Consider the following 19,598-nt stretch of genomic DNA (forward strand, 5'->3'; position numbering starts at 1 on the left):
TTAGCTCTCTAATCCATCTGGAATTTATTTTTATGTATGATATAAGGGAGTATTCTAAGTTTTTTCCAGATAATTTTTCCACAATATTGATTGAATAGTCCACCCTTTCCCCAGTGCTTCAAAATGCCACATTTATTAAAAATTAAATGCCCACTTATCTATAAATTTGTTTCTAGACTCTATTTCTATGCCAAAACCAAAGAGGTTAATTACTGTGACTTTATGGTATAATCTTAGAATTTTTTCAGTTTCAAGTGAGAGAAACTCAGCTCAAATTAGGAAATTCATGGGCTAGGAAACAAGGATGTCCAAAGGCAGGTCTATGTTCAAGCAGGTTGTTGTAGTCAGGGTTGTATCCAGGGGCTCAGATGATGGCATCAGACTCTATATCTCTTCATCCTCGGGCAGACTCTGGCCACCTGGTGGGCACTGTGACCATTGGTAGCCTTGGGCACACCCTGATAGCTTAATAACCGCAAGAAAAGAGGCCATCTTTCCTGAGAGTCTTGGCAGAAGAGGTCTGGGTTGGACTCTGATCCACCTAACTGATTGCATGCGCATCCCTTCAATCAAAGGTGTGGGGCTCCTCTGATTGGCCAGGCCTAAACCACATGCCCAACCCTGTTTCGAAATTGGAGTCAGCCTTACTTCAACCACAAGGAATAGTTTCCTCCTGAGATTTTATTACCAGACATAGTGAAAAGGAGCGCTCGAAAGCAGGGAAATCTAGTACAAATGTGGCTTTGCTCTCTGTTAAGCCAGGTTCCCACACACGCATACACAGTCTTTATTCTTTTTCAAAAATATGCTGGCTATTTGTATACATTTCTCCCACTTCAACTATACAGTTGGCTGTCAAGTTCCATAAAAAATGTTGTTGCGGGCCGGCCCCGTGGCTTAGCGGTTAAGTGTGTGTGCTCCCAGGCTGGCGGCCCAGGTTCGGATCCCGGGCTTGCACCGACGCACTGCTTCTCCAGCCATGCTGAGGCCCCGTCTCACATACAGCAACTAGAAGAATGTGCGACTATGACATACAACTATCTACTGGGGCTTTGGGGGGAAAATAAATAAATAAAATTAAAAAAACGTTGTTGGTTTTTTTGTTTTGTTTGGTGAGGAAGATTGGTCCTGAGCTAACATTTGTTGCCAGTCTTCCTCTTTTTGCTGAGGAATATTGGCCCTGAGCTAACATCTGTGCCCACCCTCCTCTGTTTTTTTGTATGTGGGATGCTGCCTCAGCCTGGCTTGATTAGCAATGCATAGGTCTGCCCCCAGAATCGGCCCAGGAACCCCAGGTCTTCTAAGCGGATTGCTCGAACTCAACCACTGCGCCACTGGGCTGGCGTTGTTGTTGGGTTTTTGATTGGAATTGTGTTGGATTTATAGATACATTTAGGGAGACTTGACATCTTTACAGTATTAAATGTCCTCATCCAAGTAAAGGGTATGTCTTGCCATTTGTTTAGGGCTTCTTTTATGTCCTTAAGTAAAGTTTTTATCATTTTCTTTATATAGGTTTTGCACATTTCCTCTTAGATTTATTGTCACTTATTGTAAGGTTTTTGATGCTATTGTGAATACGATTCCCCCCCCATTACATTCTCTAACTGATGATTGATGGTATAAATAAAAGCTAGGAATTTTTTTGTCATCTTATAATTGGCCACCAAACTGTACTTTCACATTATCTTATCATTTTTATGCTCATCTACTTAGAATTTTTGGGTAAATAGTTATATCTGCAAATAGTAATTCTCCTTTCCAATATTTGTACCTCTTATTTTACTTTTTAATTATCATAGCATTAGTTAGATCTCCAGTGCAGTGTTGAATAGTAACAGCCGTTTAGGACATTTGCCATAGGTTTATAGTACACACGCTTTCTCAGTTTAAGGAATAGTACATACCTTTTCTCAGTTTGCCCTATATTCTATCATAAATAGGTGTTGAATCTTATCAATACATGTTTGATATATTTTGGAAGAAATTATCATATTCTTTTTCTCCTTTAATCTGTTAATGTAGGATTTACATCAGTAGATTTACTGAAGTTGAACTATTTTAGAGATAAACTCTGGTTATCCACTATCATTCTTTTAACACATGGCTAGATTCAATTTAACGTTATTTTTAGGATTTTTATATCTGTGTTCATAATTGATATTAGCTACATGTTCCTTTTTGTGCTCTATTTGTCAACTCTTGGTATCAGGGTTATGGTAGCCTCATAGCATGAATTGGAGAGCTTCCCATGTTTTTCTACGCTCAAATAGTTTATATAATGTAGGGATTATTAGATTCTTAAAAGCCAGTAGAAAAATCTTGTAAAACTATGTAGACCTGGTGCCTTATTAAGTAGAAATATTTTCCTTTTTTAGTTTAATTTTTTATCCAAATAATATACATATAGTGTGGGCCGGCCCCATGGCTTAGCGGTTAAGTGCGCGCGCTCTGCTGCTGGCGGCCCGGGTTCGGACCCCGGGCGCGCACCGACGCACCGCTTCTCCAGCCATGCTGAGGCCGTGTCCCACGTACAGCAACTAGAAGGATGTGCAACTATGACATACAATTATCTACCGGGGCTTTGGGGGAAAAAATAAATAAATAAAATTATTAAAAAATATATATATATACATCTAGTATAAAAAGTCAAGTAACACTTCAAAGCTTGTAAAGAAAAACAGCAACTCTCTGTCTTACTCTTCCCCATTCTTATTCTCCGGACACTGCCACTTTAAGTTATTTTAACTGTTTCTTTTGGAATTTAATTTCATACTACTAAACAGTGTGCTAATACTGCTGTTTCTTGAATTTTTAGTTTTAGATGCAAAATTTAGCTCTCTTACCCCCAACTCACATGTATATACTTGTTTTTCCCTCATTCTCTCATTATAACTATATTATAATTTATAATATAATATAACCAATAGAATATGATTTTGGTTAAACCAATATTCAATGCATACATCATTATGTCTATGTAAATATTACTCATATGAACCACAAAGTATACTTTGAATTACTTTTCCTTTCTTTTATGACTCTTGTTTTCACTGGAGTTAATAATGGCCTCCATTTTTAACTGTTTGTCTCTCTCACTACTTCATCCCCAACTTCTCTACCTAAGAACAAGTTAGCTCTGGGGCCGGCCCAGTGGCGCACGCAGTTAAGTGCGCGCGCTCCGCTGCAGCGGCCCAGGGTTCGCCAGTTCAGATCCCAGGCATGCACCAACGCACTGCTTGGCAAGCCATGCTGTGGTGGCGTCCCATATAAAGTGGAGGAAGATGGGCACGGATGTTAGCCCAGGGCCAGTCTTCCTCAGCAAAAAAAGAGGAGGATTGGCAGATGTTAGCACAGGGCTGATCTCGCAAAAAAAGAACTAGTTAGCTCTGAAAAGCTGTTTGTAAGACTATTCAATCATAATCTAAAGTGACCAAAAAAGATTTAAACCTCTAATCTCCATATGCATGCCTATTAAATAAAAGTATGAATTGGGCCTTTAAAGCTTAAAGCCAGGCATACATTTTTCTTTCTTGCCGTTTACAGTCTTTGAGGAAGGTTTTCCCAAATTGGATGCCTTTCATCCATACTGAAGACCTTTTGAAACAGATGACCCCCCCAGTTGATAATCTACAATGTCCTAAGGAATGCTTAACAGACTCATTATCCACACCTACTGCCTTACTGTTTGTTTTGTTTTGTGCTGATTCAACTTGAATACCTTATTGCACCAGAAAGCAAGGAAGTGCTCAAAGACTAATGCATTTGCATAAAAAAGAACATAGGAGCCAGTCTGAAGAGCTTCCCGCTGGCCAAATTTAGGACAATATGAGCATCAAAAAGAATAATAATGGAGTGACGTCAGCATCATGGCGGAGTGAGCTTTCCCGTGAATTCTTCCCCCACAAAATACAACAAAAATAACAGCCACAGACCAACAACGGAATCCCAGACAGTCAAAAGCTGGAGCGGAGGGATCCACACTGCCGCACATCTGAGAGCGGAACGTGCTGGGCCCCCGGAGGAAGTGGGGAGAGGTAAGGAGAACTCCGCTCCCTCCCCATCAGATCAGCGATCCGGTCCGCGCGGCTCCCAGAGAGGGGGGAGGGGCGGCCCTCGGCGGGAAACTGTAGCTCTTCGGGCTCTCTCAGCCAGTGGGAAACTCCCGCACAGAGGGCTCAGAGGAGCCACAGGGCTACCATCAACATCTGAGCAACCCAGAGAGCGGATAAAGAGGGGCAAACGAGAAGCCTCCCATGTCAGGGACCCAGAGGGCAAAAGAGAGAGCTCCCCCCTCCCCGCAACCCGGAATCTGCAGCTCGACCAGATCTAGCGGTCCGAGGCAGACCTGAATAAACTGGACTGGACCCGTGGATCGCAGTGGGGAAAAGAAACAAAACAAAACAAAACAAAACTGCGGATCGCAGCAGAAAAACTGGGGCAGAGTGCAGGGGGCTTAGACTACACAGCCCTTTACCACCACACAGTGGCAGCAGGTGGAAATTGCAACCAGAGACTTCCAGGATGAGGAAAATCAAAACCAACACAGGAACCACAATGCAAAAATATATGAAATCACCAGACCAGAAACAAAATGACAAGCACCCAGAAATCAACCCCGAAGACACAGAAATCCATAAACTAAATGACAGAGATTTCAAAATAGCTATCATAAAAACACTCAACGAAATACGAGACAACACAGACAAACAATTAAATGAGATTAGGAGTTTCTTCACAAAAGAGATTGAAATCATAAAGAAAAACCTATCAGGGCTGATGGAGATGAAGAACACAATGGAGGAGATAAAGGAGAATCTGGAATCTTTAAAGAACAGAGCTGACAATATGGAGGAAAGAATTAGTACTTTAGAGGATAAGAATACAGATATACTCCAGATGGAAGAAGAGAGAGAACTAAGACTAAAAAGAAATGAAGAAAGACTCCAAGAAATATCGGACTCTATTAGAAAATGTAACATAAGAATTATAGGTATTCCTGAGGGAGAGGAGAGGGAAAGAGGAACAGAGAGCCTATTCAAGGAAATAATAGCTGAAAATTTCCCAAATCTGGGGAAGGAGCAGGAAATACCAGTAAGCGAAGCCAACAGGACTCCTATATATATTAACAGACAAAGGCCTTCACCACGACACCTAGTGGTAAGGCTAGCCGGGGTCAACGACAAAGAAACAATATTAAGGGCAGCTAGACAAAAACAAAAAATAACGTACAAAGGAACTCCCATCAGGCTCTCAGCGGATTTCTCAACAGAAACTTTTCAGGCTAGAAGAGACTGGAATGATATATTCAAAATACTAAAAGACAAAAACTTTCAGCCAAGAATACTCTATCCAGCAAAAATATCCTTCAAATATGATGGAGAAATAGTAACTCTCCCAGATAAACAAAAGCTAAGGGAGTTCATGGCCACGAGACCGCCACTACAAGAAATACTCAAGAAGGCCCTCAGGCCTGAAAACAAGAAGAGAAAGGGAACACAAAGCTTGGAGTAAGGAGAAAAGTAGGTAGACAAAATCAGAGAAATAGTAGATCTTTACCGGAATAGGTTAGCAACCACTTAAATACTAAACTCAAAGATCAAAGGAAGAAATTCACCAAAAATAAATTTAACCTCATCACTGTAAATACACAGCCACAACACAAGATAGAATAAGGTATAACAAGAGCAACTTAGAAGGGGAAGAGGAAAGTGACTGAATTGACTTAGTATAAGGAAATAGGAGGCTATCAGATAATGGACTATCTCATACAGAAGATTTTTCGCCCAAACCTCAAGGTAACCACTAAACAAATAATCAAATTAAAACCACATATGATAAACAAAGAGAAAACTAGAAGAATCATAAGACAGAACAACCAAACTGAATTGGCAGTCCAAAACAAATGGGACAAGAAACAAAGGAAATGCAAAAGAACCAGAAAATAAGTGACAAAACAGCAACATTCAACCCTCATATTTCAATAATTACCCTAAATGTAAATGGATTGAACTCTCCAATCAAAAGATACAGAGTGGCAGGATGGATTAAAAAGCAAGACCCAACAATATGCTGCCTTCAGGAAACACATCTTAGCACTAAAGACAAGCACAGGCTCAGAGTGAAAGGATGGAAGACAATACTCCAAGCTAATGGCAAACAAAAGAAAGCAGGTATTGCCATACTCATATCAGACAAAGTAGACTTCAAGATAAAACAGGTTAAGAAAGACAAAGAAGGGAAATATATAATGATAAAAGGGACACTCCATCAAGAAGACATATCACTTATAAATATATATGCAGCCAACATAGGAGCACCAATGTACATAAAACAACTATTAACAAACCTAAAAGGAGAAATCAACAACAACACAATAATAGTAGGGGATCTTAACACCCCACTTACAGCAATGGATAGATCATCCAGACAAAAAGTTAATAAAGAAATATTAGACTTAAATGAAAAACTGGACGAGATGGACCTAGTAGACATATACAGAGCACTCCACCCAAAAACAGCTGACTACACATTCTTCTCAAGCGCGCATGGAACATTCTCTAGGATAGACCATATGTTGGGAAACAAAGCAAGCCTCAATAAATTTAAGAAGATTGAAATCATAACAAGCATCTTTTCAGACCATAAGGCTATGAAACTGGAAATGAACCAGGAAAAAAAAACTGGGAAAGTGACAAAAATGTGGAGATTAAACAACATGCTACTGAACAACCAATGGATCATTGATGAAATTAAAGGAGAAATCAAAAACTATCTGGAAACAAACGAAAATGATAACATGCCATATCAAACCATATGGGACGCAGCAAAAGCGGTCCTGAGAGGGAAACTCATAGCGATACAAGCCCACCTTAACAAACAAGAAAAAGCCCTAATAGGCAACCTTAAATTACACCTAACAGAACTAGAAAAAGAAGAACAAACAAAGCCCAAAGCCAGCAGAAGGAGAGAAATAATAAAAATCAGAGCAGAAATAAATGATATTGAGACCAAAAAAACAGTAGAAAGGATTAATGAAACAAAGAGTTGGTTCTTCGAGAAGATAAACAAAATAGACAAACCCTTAGCCAGGCTAACTAAGAAAAAAAGAGAAAAGGCTCAAGTAAATAAAATTAGAAATGAAAGAGGAGAAATTACAACGGATACCATGGAAATACAGAGGATTATAAGAGAATACTATGAGAAATTATGTGCCAACAAATTGGACAATCTAGAAGAAATGGATAAATTCTTAGACTTATACAACCTCCCAAAATTGAACCAAGAAGAAATGGAGAATCTGAATAGACCAATCACAAGTAAAGAGATTGAAATAGTAATCAAAAACCTCCCAAAAAATAAAAGTCCAGGACCAGATGGCTTCTCCAGTGAATTTTACCAAACATTCAAAGAAGATTTAATACCCATCCTCCTCAAACTATTCCAAAAAATAGAGGAAGATGGAACACTTCCTGAATCATTCTATGAGGCCAACATCACCCTGATACCAAAACCAGACAAAGACAATGCAAAGAAAGAAAATTACAGGCCAATATCGCTGATGAACATTGATGCAAAAATCCTCAACAAAATATTGGCAAACCGAATACAACAATATATTAAAAAGATCATACACCATGATCAAGTGGGATTTATACCAGAGACGCAGGGATGGTTCAACATCCGCAAATCAATCAACGTGATACATCACATCAACAAAACAAAGAATAAAAACCACATGATCATCTCAATAGACGCAGAGAAGGCATTTGACAAGATACAACATCCATTTATGATAAAAACTCTCAATAAAATGGGAATAGAAGGAAAGTACCTCAACATAATAAAGGCCATATATGACAAACCCACAGCTAACATCATACTCAACGGGGAAAGACTGAAAGCCATTCCTCTGAGAACAGGAACGAGGCAGGGCTGCCCACTCTCACCACTCCTGTCCAACATAGTACTGGAGGTTTTGGCCAGAGCAATTAGGCAAGAAAAAGGAATAAAAGGAATCCAAATAGGTAACGAAGAAGTGAAACTCTCACTATTTGCAGATGACATGATTGTATATATAGAAAACCCTAAAGAATCTGTTGGAAAACTGTTAGAAACAATCAACAACTACAGCAAAGTTGCAGGGTACAAAATCAATCTACAAAAATCAGTTGCATTTCTATATGCTAATAATGAACTAACAGAAAGAGAGCTCAAAAAGATAATACCATTTACAATTGCATCAAAAAGAATAAAATACCTAGGAATAAATCTTACCAAGGAGGTGAAGGACCTATACAATGAGAACTACAAGACATTATTGAGGGAAATCTACGATGACATAAAGAAATGGAAAGATATCCCATGCACGTGGATTGGAAGAATAAACATAGTTAAAATGTCTATATTACCTAAAGCAATCTACAGATTCAATGCAATCCCAATCAGAATCCCAATGACATTCTTCACAGAAATAGAAAAAAGAATACTAAAATTTATATGGGGCAACAAAAGACCCCGAATAGCTAAAGAAATCCTAAAGAAAAAGAACAAAGCAGGAGGCATCACAATTCCTGACTTCAAAACATACTACAAAGCAATAGTAATCAAAACAGCATGGTACTGGTACAAAAACAGACACACAGATCAATGGAACAGAATTGAAAGCCCAGAAATAAAACCACACATATACGGACAGCTAATTTTCGACAAAGGTGCTAAGGACATGCAATGGAGAAAGGAAAGTCTCTTCAATAAATGGTGTTGGGAAAACTGGACATCCACATGCAAAAGAATGAAAGTGGACCATGTGCTATGGCCATTCACAAAAATTAACTCAAAATGGATCAAAGACCTGAAGGTGAGACCTGAAACTATAAAACTCATAGAAGAAAATATAGGCAACACACTATTTGACATTGGGTTTAAAGGAATCTTTTCGGATGACATGCCTACCCAGACTAGGGAAACTAAAGAAAAAATAAACAAGTGGGACTTTATCAGACTAAAGAGCTTTTATAAGACAAATGAAATCAGAATCAAGATGAACAAACAACCAACCAGCTGGGAGAGAATATTTGCAAAACATACATCTGACAAGGGGTTGATCTCCATAATATATAAAGAACTCACACAATTGAACAACAAAAAAACAAACAACCCGATCAAAAAATGGGCAGAGGAAATGAACAGACACTTCTCCAAGGAAGATACACAGATGGCCAATAGGCACATGAAAAGATGCTCAACATCACTAATCATCAGGGAAATGCAAATCAAAACAACACTAAGATACCACCTCACGCCCGTCAGAATGGCTATAATCACCAAGACAAAAAACAACAAATGTTGGAGAGGATGTGGAGAAACAGGAACCCTCATACACAGCTGGTGGGAATGCAAATTGGTGCAGCCGCTATGGAAAACGGTATGGAGATTCCTCAAAGAATTAAAAATAGAGATGCCCTATGACCCAGCCATCCCACTACTGGGAATCTATCCAACGCACCTGAAATCAACAATCCAAAGAGGCTTATGCACCCGTATGTTCATTGCAGCATTATTCACCATAGCCAAGAAGTGGAAGCAACCTAAGTGTCCCTCGACTGACGATTGGATTAAGAAAATGTGGTATATATATACAATGGAATACTACTCAGCCATAAAAAAAAGACAAAATCGTCCCATTTGCAACAACATGGATGGGCCTGGAGCGTATTATGTTAAGTGAAATAAGCCAGAAAGAGAAAGACAAACACTGTATGATCTCACTCATATGTGGAATATAAACCAACACATGGACAGAGAAAACTGGACTGTGGTTACCCGGGAAGTGGGGGTGGGGGGTGGGCACAAGGGGTGAAGGGAGTCATATATGGGGTGATGGACAAACAAAAATGTACAACCCAAAATTTCACAATGTTAGAAACCATTAAAATATCAATAAAAATCAAAAAAAAAAAAAAAAAAAGAATAATAATGGTAATGGTTTATAACAATGAATTTTTTTTAAGTCATAGTGATACTCAAATAAATACCTAAATAAGTAAAAGAAGGGAAGGGGGAAACATTTGTCTTTACAGAAGAATGCCAATTAATAAGTTTAGAAATTATGATAGAATTAGAAAATCACCATTTTGTAACCTCCTGTGTAATAGCTGCTTCTGGCAATGATTATCAATGGATGCTCAAACCACTAGAAGAAAGATTGTTGGGAAACAGGTTATTCGTAGGGCCGGCCCCGTGGCTTAGCGGTTAAGTGCGTGCGCTCCGCTGCTGGCGGCCCGTTTTCGGATCCGGGCGCGCACCGATGCACCACTTCTCTGGCTGTGCTGAGGCCGCGTCCCACATACAGCAACTAGAAGGATGTGCAGCTGTGACATACAACTATCTACTGGGGCTTTGGGGAAAATAAATAAATAAAAATTATTAAAAAAAAAAAACAGGTTATTCGCATGGTCTCAAAGTATGGCCGCATAGATTACTTATTAAGTACAAGAGGAAAGGTATTTTTATATTGGAGAAATCCAGCAGTCACCACTTTAACCAAGTGACCCCAGTAGTGGGGACTACTTGACATTATGACTCTCCTGATTTGAAACAAGAAGTATATAGATTTAACTACGTACTAATATTCTTGACACAAATTGTTTAATCTGAATCTAATCATAAAGAAATAAGGAGACAAAACTAGGATGTAAAACATTTTCCTGGTCTTGAGTCTTCAAAAAATTAGTCATGAAAAACAAAAATATTATAAGACTATCTCAAAAGAGACTAAAGAGAAGTAATAACTAAATGCAGGACATTAGAACCTTGGTCCTGGATGAGGTTGGGTAAGAAAAAGATATAAAAGACATTTTAGGAATAATGGAGAAAATTTAAATGATATTTGAATTAGTGTTAATTTTTTTAGGTGTGATAATGATATTGTGATATAAGATATAGGAGAATGTCCTTATTCTTAGCAGAGGTCTGCTGAAATACTTAGAGGTGAACTTCCATGATGACTGCACTTACTTTTAAATGGTTCAGGAAAAAATGTGTATATATGAATGTGTGTGAGTTGTTAAGCTATTGTTTCTCAGTTCTAATCTTCTCTACTCTAGGCTGAGGCTGGGACTTGCTGCTTTGCCAACTGACTCCATAAGAGGCTTTACCTCTCTAGGGCTCTGGAAAGAGAAGACCAGGCTGGAAGAAGGAACTTGGTTCTTTCTGTCTGCTTCCTAATTAGAGTCCATATCCAGAGAATGAAGTTGGACCTTTACCTTACACCATATGCAAAAACTAACTCAAAATGGCTCAAAGACCTAAACTCAAGAACTAAAACTGTAAAAGTCTCAGAAGAAAACATGAGGCAAAAGCTTACGACATTGGATCTGGCAGTGATGTCTTGGATATGACACCAAAGACACAGGCAACAAAAGAAAAAATAGACAACTTGGACTGTATGAAAATTAAAACATTTCGTGTATCAAACAATATCAACAGAGTAAAAAGGCAACCCATAGAATGGGAGGAAATATTTGCAAATCGTATATCTGATAAAATATTAATATCTAGACTATATAGAGAACTCCTAAGACTCAACAACAAAAAAACAAACAACCCAATTAGAAAATGGGCAAAGAACTTGAATAGACATTTCTCCAAAGAAGATATACAAATGGCCAATAAGCACATGAAAAGATGCTTTTAACATCATAAATCATTAGGGAAATGCAAATCAAAACTACAATAAGATACCACTTCACACTCATTAGGGTGGCCACTATCAAAAAAAACAGAAAATAACAAGTGTTGGCAAGGATGTGGAGAAACTGGAGCCCTTGTGCACTGGTGGTGGGAATGTAAAATGGTACAGCCACTATGGAAACCAGTATGGTGGTTCCTCAAAAAATTAAAAATAGAATTACTATATGATCCGGCAATCTCACTCCTGGGTTTATACCCAAAAGAATTGAAAATTAAACAGATATTTGCATAACAATGTTCATAGCAGTATTATTAACAATAGCCAAAAGTGGAAACATCCCATATGTCCATTGACAGATGAATGGATAAACAAAATGTGGTATATATATAAATGGGATATTATTCAGCTATGAAAAGGAATGAAATTCTGGTGCATGCTATAATATGGATGAACCTTGGAAACATTATGCTAAGTGAAATAAGCCAGACATAAAAGGACAAATATTGTATGATTCCATTTATATGAAGTACCTAGAATAGACAAATTCATAGAAACAGAAAGTAGAATAGAGGTTACTAGGGGCTGTGGAGAAGGAGGAATGAAGAGTTATCATTTAATAAGTACAGAGTTCTAGTTTGGGATGGTGAAAAAGTTCTGGAAATGGATAGTGATTGCACAATATTGTGAATGTACTTAATTCCACTGAACTGTGTACCTAAAAATGGTTAAAGTGATAAATTTTGTATATATTACCACAATAAAAAAATTAATTAGAAAAATTGTCCCATCTCACTTCCTCAAGTTTTTTTTCATAAAATTCCAGAAGAAAATTTGAAATATTAAAAAAAAAAAAAGACACAATATCCATTTGCTTTTCAAAACTTTAAATTAATTACTAAGTGAAACTTGGTGCCCAAAGGAAAGAATGAATTAATTGCAGCTTAGTTCTTAATTACACTGAAGAACAATTACAAAACATTGAGTTTATCATCATTTTGGGTTAAGATTAAAGAATATCCATTGTGGGCCAGCCCCGTGGCTTAGCGGTTAAGTGCGCGTGCTCCACTGCTGGCGGCCCGGGTTCAGATCCCTGACGCGCACCGACGCACCCTTCTCCGGCCATGCTGAGGCCGCGTCCACATACAGCAACTAGAAGGATGTGCAGCTATGACATACAACTATCTACTGGGGCTTTGGGGAAAAATAAATAATTAAAAATTATAAAGAATATCCATTGTTAGGCAAGAAGAGTTTTGCTATTACTGTTCACCACAACCTTTATGTTTAAATAGGATTTTCAGGTTTAACCTAATTTGAAATAACACAGAGGCCGGCCCGGTGGCATAGTGGTTAAGTTTGGCTGCTCTGCTTTGGCAGCCCCCAGGGTCCGTGGGTTCGGATCCTGGGCACGGACCTACGCACTGCTCATCAAACTATGCTGTGGCAGCATCTTATATACAAAATAGAGGAAGATGGGCACAGGTGTTAGCTCAGGGCTAATCTTCCTCAGCAAAAAGAGGAAGATTGGCAACAGATGTGAGCTCAGGGCCGATCTTTCTCACCAAGAAAGAAAAAAACCCACAAAAATAAAGAGAACAAAGAACAAGCTCTATGGTGCACCAGGTACGCATGGGCAATTGTCCTCATATTTTCTGGACTGGAATAAATTTGGAACAGGCAAGGACACCTTTTGAATTAAAATCTTTCCTAATTTTTCTTTTTGTGTTATTTATTTTGAGATTTTTTTTCTGTATTGTATTTAAATATTAATAAAATTATATTTGATATTAACTTACACATAGCAAAGATAAATAATGTTTTGTGAAATTTCAATATATGCATACACAGATGCATTATACTGAATCAAAATGTAAAAGGTATTTCTTGTTGTGGGTCTTTGTAAACAAAAATTTGAAAAATACTTTTCTAAACATGCTACAGTTTTTATTTTGATTTCCTCTTTTACCCAAGAGTTGCTTAAGAGAGTTTTTAGTTTCCATGGTATTCATATTTTGCTTCATTGCACTGTGGTCAAAATGTGTAGTCTAGGTTATTCTCTGCTATTTCTTCTTATTGGAAAAAAGGTGTATTCTCTATTGCCAGTGTGTGTGTATTTTGTGTATTTATATATTAGATCAACCTTATTAATTTTATTATATAGAGCATTTGTATACAGCCATGCATAACGACATTTCAGTCAATGACAGACCCCATGTATGACAGTGGTCTCGTAAGATAAGTACCATATAGACTAGGTGTGTAGTAGGCTATACCATCTAGGTTTGTGTAAGTACACTCTATGGTGTTTGCACAACAATGAAATCGCCTTGTGATGCATTTCTCAGAATGTATCCCCATCATTAGGCAAAACATGACTGTACTTTTTAAAACTTTTCAGGTTGAAATAATTTCAGATTTACTTGCAAAAAATAACACAAAGAATTGCTGTGTAATACCCTGCTTTTAGATTCCCCAAATAGTAACATTTCACTACATTTACTTTATGATTCATTCTCTCTCATTCTCTCAGTTTCTCTCACTCTGTTGCCTTCTCTCTCCACCTCTCTCTCTGTTCTCTGTCAGCCTCTTGTCAGTGGAGAATATGCTTTGGTGCAAAGACTCTATGTATTATGTTCTCCACAGCCAAGCTTCTATATCATGTATTATCCAAGGAATGGTTCATTGGCCAAGAATTACAAGATAAAGAATAAAAAATTAGCACTGTGTCCTCTAGATAGAAATTCCAGTCCCTGTGTCTCAAGACCACAAGATTTCCCCCCTCTGCAGCCACTTTACATAATAACGTACAACCTCATGTGTCCAGTGTTTTGCCGGCACTCACTCCTGTTTCAGGTGCAATGGTTAGGAGCTTTCCTTGAAATAACAATGCTTTTTTTTTTTTTCATTTCTTTCTTTCTTTCTTCATGAAGACCTGAGGATGAGATGTTTTTAAAAAGGCTTTCTAGAGGTTACCTTGTGGGAAAGGACCCCAACGCTCCGCTTTTCTACAGAGAAGAAGGAAACAAAAAATTTCAGGAGAAGGATTATATGGGAGCCACAGTGCTGTATTCTAAGGTGAGACACTCCCAGCTCAGCAGGAGGGACTTTCTCAACAATTTAACAATGCGTATTTCTTGTATTTCTCCGAAAGATAGAGCCATGGTGCTGAACTAAGTAGCCAGTGGCAGCTTTGTCTGTAATTTGTAGATTGGATTTGAAAAAGACAACTGGCAGAATTCTGGTGTTGGGTATATTCTGAAACAAAGGGTACTTTGTATTATATGTCCTGAATTCCATCAGGAAACTTCTATTCCCATATTCCTTCAGATACCTTGTAGCAATAGGCTTATTGGACCCCTTGCCCTGCCTGGCCCATTTCTGTCGGCTCTCCGTGAATTGTGTGCCTTTTTTGTCTGAATGACTGATGAGGGGTTAGTTTGATAGTCACAATTTAGAGAACAGCTGGACTTTTGGTTAGCCACAGCATTAGCTTACAACCAGTTTGACTTAAATTAAGTTAGAAAGGAAAATAAACTTAATTGCCACAGCCCAATTGAACTCCATGTTGAAGGTTGTCAACAAATATTTAAATTACACTAACCATCAGTGAGCTAGATTTTGAGGAGGAATTGTGGGTTTTAACAATCTGTTGCTCATACTGTTCTGCTTCCATAGTAGGAACTGGAACAAGAGAGACTTCCTTCCATGACTTTTTAGAGATAAATATGGGCCTAAAGCAAGAATGTATCAATCCCTTGCACCAGGTCTGTGACCTTGTGTAGTAAAAGAATGAGTGTGAATTTGAAGGGGGTACCCCTACTCTGAATCTTTTTTTTTTTTTTTTTTTGCCGAGGAAGACTGGCCCTGGGCTAACATCCATGCCCATCCTCCTCTACTTTATATGGGACGCCGCCACAGCATGGCTTAACAAGCGGTGCGTCGGTGCGCACCCGGGATCCGGGCCGGCGAACCCCGGGCCGCGGCAGCGGAACGTGCGCACTTAACCGCTTGCAGCACCGGGCTGGCCCTACTCTGAATCTTTAACAGGCCTATGCTTCAAGTTTGGAATTAGTTTTCCAAAAACTATCAGACCTACAGCAGCTGCTTCTATAGTTGATAAAAGCCCTGTTTTGTAACGTTATAACAAAATATTTAGCTGAATAATGTTAGTGATTGCTGAAGAATTAAAATCCCTTAGATAAAATGATCCACTGATAAATGGCTTAATAGTTCTTTTTCAGAGCTAATCTCTTAAACTTTATGCATGTGCATCATAAATGTGATCATGTAGGAAGATGTTTGATGAAAACAAGTAAAATAAAAAGTGAAATCAGACAAAAAATTCAGATTTGCCCTAGGAGGGAGATGAGGCTTCCTATTTCATGAGGCTAGTATTTTGGTGATTATGGTACTTTGCGATTTTCTATAAAGCCGCTATGTTCTTTTTTTTTTAAATAATACTTGTTATTTTTGTCTGATTGTAAATGTAATATATGTTTACATAGAAAATATAAAGACGCATAAAGAGTAAAAGAAATCTCATAACCAGTGATAGGCCCTGTTAACGTTTTTGCTCATATCCATCCAGCTACTTCTTCCTCTGAAAATGTGTTTTTCTTTTACAAAATTGAGATAATGCTGTACTTACTGTTTTGCAACTGGTTTTTTTCCCTCAACGATTTATTGTGACCATTTTCTCATGTTATTAAATTTTCCACTGGAACATGATTTTTCACAGCTGGCTTAGTGTTCCATTACAGAGAACTATACTTGATTTAACATCTCCTGATGTTGGCAGATTGTTTGGTATCATAAAGCTACAGGAGCATCTTTCTGTGTAAATATTTATGCACATCTGATTATTTCCTTAGGATAAATTCCTAGAAGGGCAATTTCTGGGTCAATTGAATGTATTTTTTTAAGGCCTTTGGTACTTGATGCTGAATTGTTCTCCAGGAAGGAACTAGTTAACATCCTTCTAGCAGAGTATGGGAATGTTTATTTCTCTATATCCTAAGTGATACTGGTTATTAGGGTTTTAATATTATTATGATTTTAGCTATTTATTTATTTATTTATTTTTGTGAGGAAGATTGGCCCTGAGCTAACATCTGCCAATCCTCCTCTTTTTGCTGAGGAAGACTGGCCCTGGGCTAACATCCATGCCCATATTCCTCCACTTTCTATGGGATGCCACCACAGCATGGCTCGCCAAGCAGTGCATCCATGCGCGCCTGGGATCCGAACCGGTGAACCCCGGGCCGCCACAGCAGAGCGCACGAACTTAACCGCTTGCGCCACCAGGCTGGCCCCGTAGCTATTTATTTTTGAATAGGAAATGTGTTTACATGGTTAGAAGTCAAAAGTATACAGTGTAGTGTATTTCCTCTGTCCCCTAGCCACCTCATTTCCCACTCCCGCAAACACACGCTCTTTTTATATCAATAACATTTTATACACAGTGTTCAGCAGTGCACTCTTATCAAAACTCAATAATATCTTAAGATCATTCTTATATCAGTACATAAAGACTTTCCCCATTCCTTTTTTATGGCTATGTGGTATTCCATTATATGGATATAATAGTAATTTATTTAATTAGTGTTCTGTAGATCATATTTACGTTGTTTCCTGTCTTTTCCTATTTCAAACAATTCTGTGATGAGAAACTTTGCATATATGTTATTTTGCACATATCTATAGGATAAATGGTTATATATGTAGGATAAATTCCTAGAAGAGGAATTGTTGGGTCAATGGAGATATAGATATGTATATTAAAATATATATATATTGCTAAATTGCCCTTCATAATCATGAGACCAATTTACACTCTCCTAGCAACATATGAAAATGCCTATTAGCCTACTCATTTGCCATCTCAGTGTGCTATCAATTTCATTTTTCTTTGCCAATCTGATAGGTAAAAAATGGCATCTCAGTAGAGTTTAAATTTGCATTTTGCTGATCATGAATGAGGTTGAGCATCTTTTCATATGTTTAAGAGCCATTTGTATTTCCCATTAGAACTATTTATATCATTTGCTTATTTTCCTTTTGTGAATTATTGGTTGTCATTTTATTGATCTGTAGGAACTGTTCATAAAATAAAGAAATGAGCCCTTTGCCTATAACATGACTTGCTAATATTTTTTCCAGTTCAGTGTTTGTCTTTTGATATTGGTTTTTGCTATAAAGAAATTTTTTATTTTTATGTGGTCAAATTTATCAACCTTTTATGACTTTGGGGTTTTATGTCATAATTAGAAAGGTATTCCTCACTCCAACATCACTTTAGACTGTTCCTATAGTTTCTTTTAGTGCTACTATAGTTTCATTTTTTGCATTAAGATTTTGATCCATTTGGAATTTATCCTAATGAAAGGTTTATCATATATAGAGAACCAACATTATTTTTCCTCAGTGGCCACCTACTTGTCCCAATACTTTTACTGAATAATCCCCATCTTTTCTCCAGTGATTTGAGATGCCAACTTTATGATTATTATTAATCCTTGCCAATTTGGTGGTAGAAAATGTAGCCCTTTTCTGCTTTCCTTTTCATATGTTTGGCTATCTAAGTATGAATTAGCCATCTATTTCCCATATATCATTAGTGCACTTTTGTGAATTGTTATGTGCGGGATCACGCTCCTGTTTTCTTCTACCTTCGGGATTGTTTGTGGCTGAAGCTGTGTCTGATGCTGCTCTCTTCAGAGGGCTTTGAATATTTATTTCCTCACTTGATCCTCACAGCTTTACTCGAAAGTAGTTGAAAATGAAGCTGAAGCAGATGAAGCACATAGAGATCCAGTAACTTTCCCACTGTCATACAGTCTCTAGTAATAGAGTGCCTGTTAGCTGAAAAAAAATGCTTTGAAGATGCTAGTTTCTATTTATACCTTTAACGAGCTCCTTGTTCTGCAGGGAGTATCGCATTCAAGGCCTCACACTGAGGACACTTCACTGTGTTATGCCAATCGCTCTGCAGCCCTCTTCCACCTTGGTCAGCATGAAGTGAGTATCAGGATGCCTGGTGTGGTGGGAGATGATCTGTAGGGTTCAGTGGAGGACTGGACATTCGTCTCTGCTTCTACCTTAGAACACTAAAATTGGGCCATGCTGCAGTGGGTTGAATTGGAAGCAAAGTAATATCCTCCCCAACTTGTTCTTTCTCCTAATTCATTGTGGGGAAGTGTTGGTTGACAAGAAACAGTCACGGCACGTTCCACGGGGCCATGGACTACGTCCAGTGGTCAGCAGTGCTCAGAGTTGAGATCAGCGGTGAGATATGTTACTAATAATACTTCAAGTTCCAAGTGTCTGAAAACTATTTACTTGTTTGTTTTGTTTTTAATAAGTAGAGCATGTGCAAGATTATCCTGCAACAATGTAGCTCACCCTCAATATGCATTTTGAGGGAGAAAGTGAAAGTGACACTGAAGCGCCTGTGTGTGCCCATGATGGGGGGCTCAGATGAGTGGTTTTCTTCTCATCCCCTAATTGAGGTCTAAGGACAAGCTCTAAAGTGCCATTTTAGTACATCCATTTCGCAATTCCACAGAAATTTAAATTATACTCTAGAGTTAAGAACTGTTTGAATAGTCACAAGTTCACACTTATTGCCCTTTGAACTACGAGAGAAGAGCAAGAATCTAACTCTAGGCCCCAAGCAAGAAAGTCCTGGGTGACTGAAGACAACAAGTAAAAAAACTTGTGACTATGTAACCCTTTATAACTTCCCTGTATTGGTTGTTTCTGTTTCCCTTCTTGTAATAATGATTCCCATATAGTGAGCACACGCTGTGTTCCAGGCTCTCTTTTCAGCATTTTAGATGTATTACCTTATTTTCATCTTATTTCAACACTGAGAGGTGTTATTATCCCTGTTTTTCGGATGAGG

At 38.1% G+C, this 19,598-nt stretch overlaps 1 protein-coding gene across 6 annotated transcripts in view; it reads left to right on the forward strand.

The window, feature by feature from the left end:
* The window catches only part of SMYD4 (SET and MYND domain containing 4), a 49,163-nt gene that overhangs the window by 12,120 nt on the left and 17,445 nt on the right, over positions 1-19,598 (forward strand). For all 6 annotated transcript variants that reach the window (XM_058560110.1, XM_058560111.1, XM_058560109.1 and 3 more), the window contains 2 exons: positions 14,626-14,770; positions 18,623-18,712. In XM_058560110.1, the coding sequence (XP_058416093.1) occupies positions 14,626-14,770; positions 18,623-18,712 (235 nt within the window). The remainder of the gene's footprint in view (positions 1-14,625; positions 14,771-18,622; positions 18,713-19,598) is intronic.

The sequence above is a fragment of the Diceros bicornis genome, chromosome 18 (genome assembly GCF_020826845.1).
Source record: "Diceros bicornis minor isolate mBicDic1 chromosome 18, mDicBic1.mat.cur, whole genome shotgun sequence".
Taxonomy (NCBI): domain Eukaryota; kingdom Metazoa; phylum Chordata; class Mammalia; order Perissodactyla; family Rhinocerotidae; genus Diceros; species Diceros bicornis.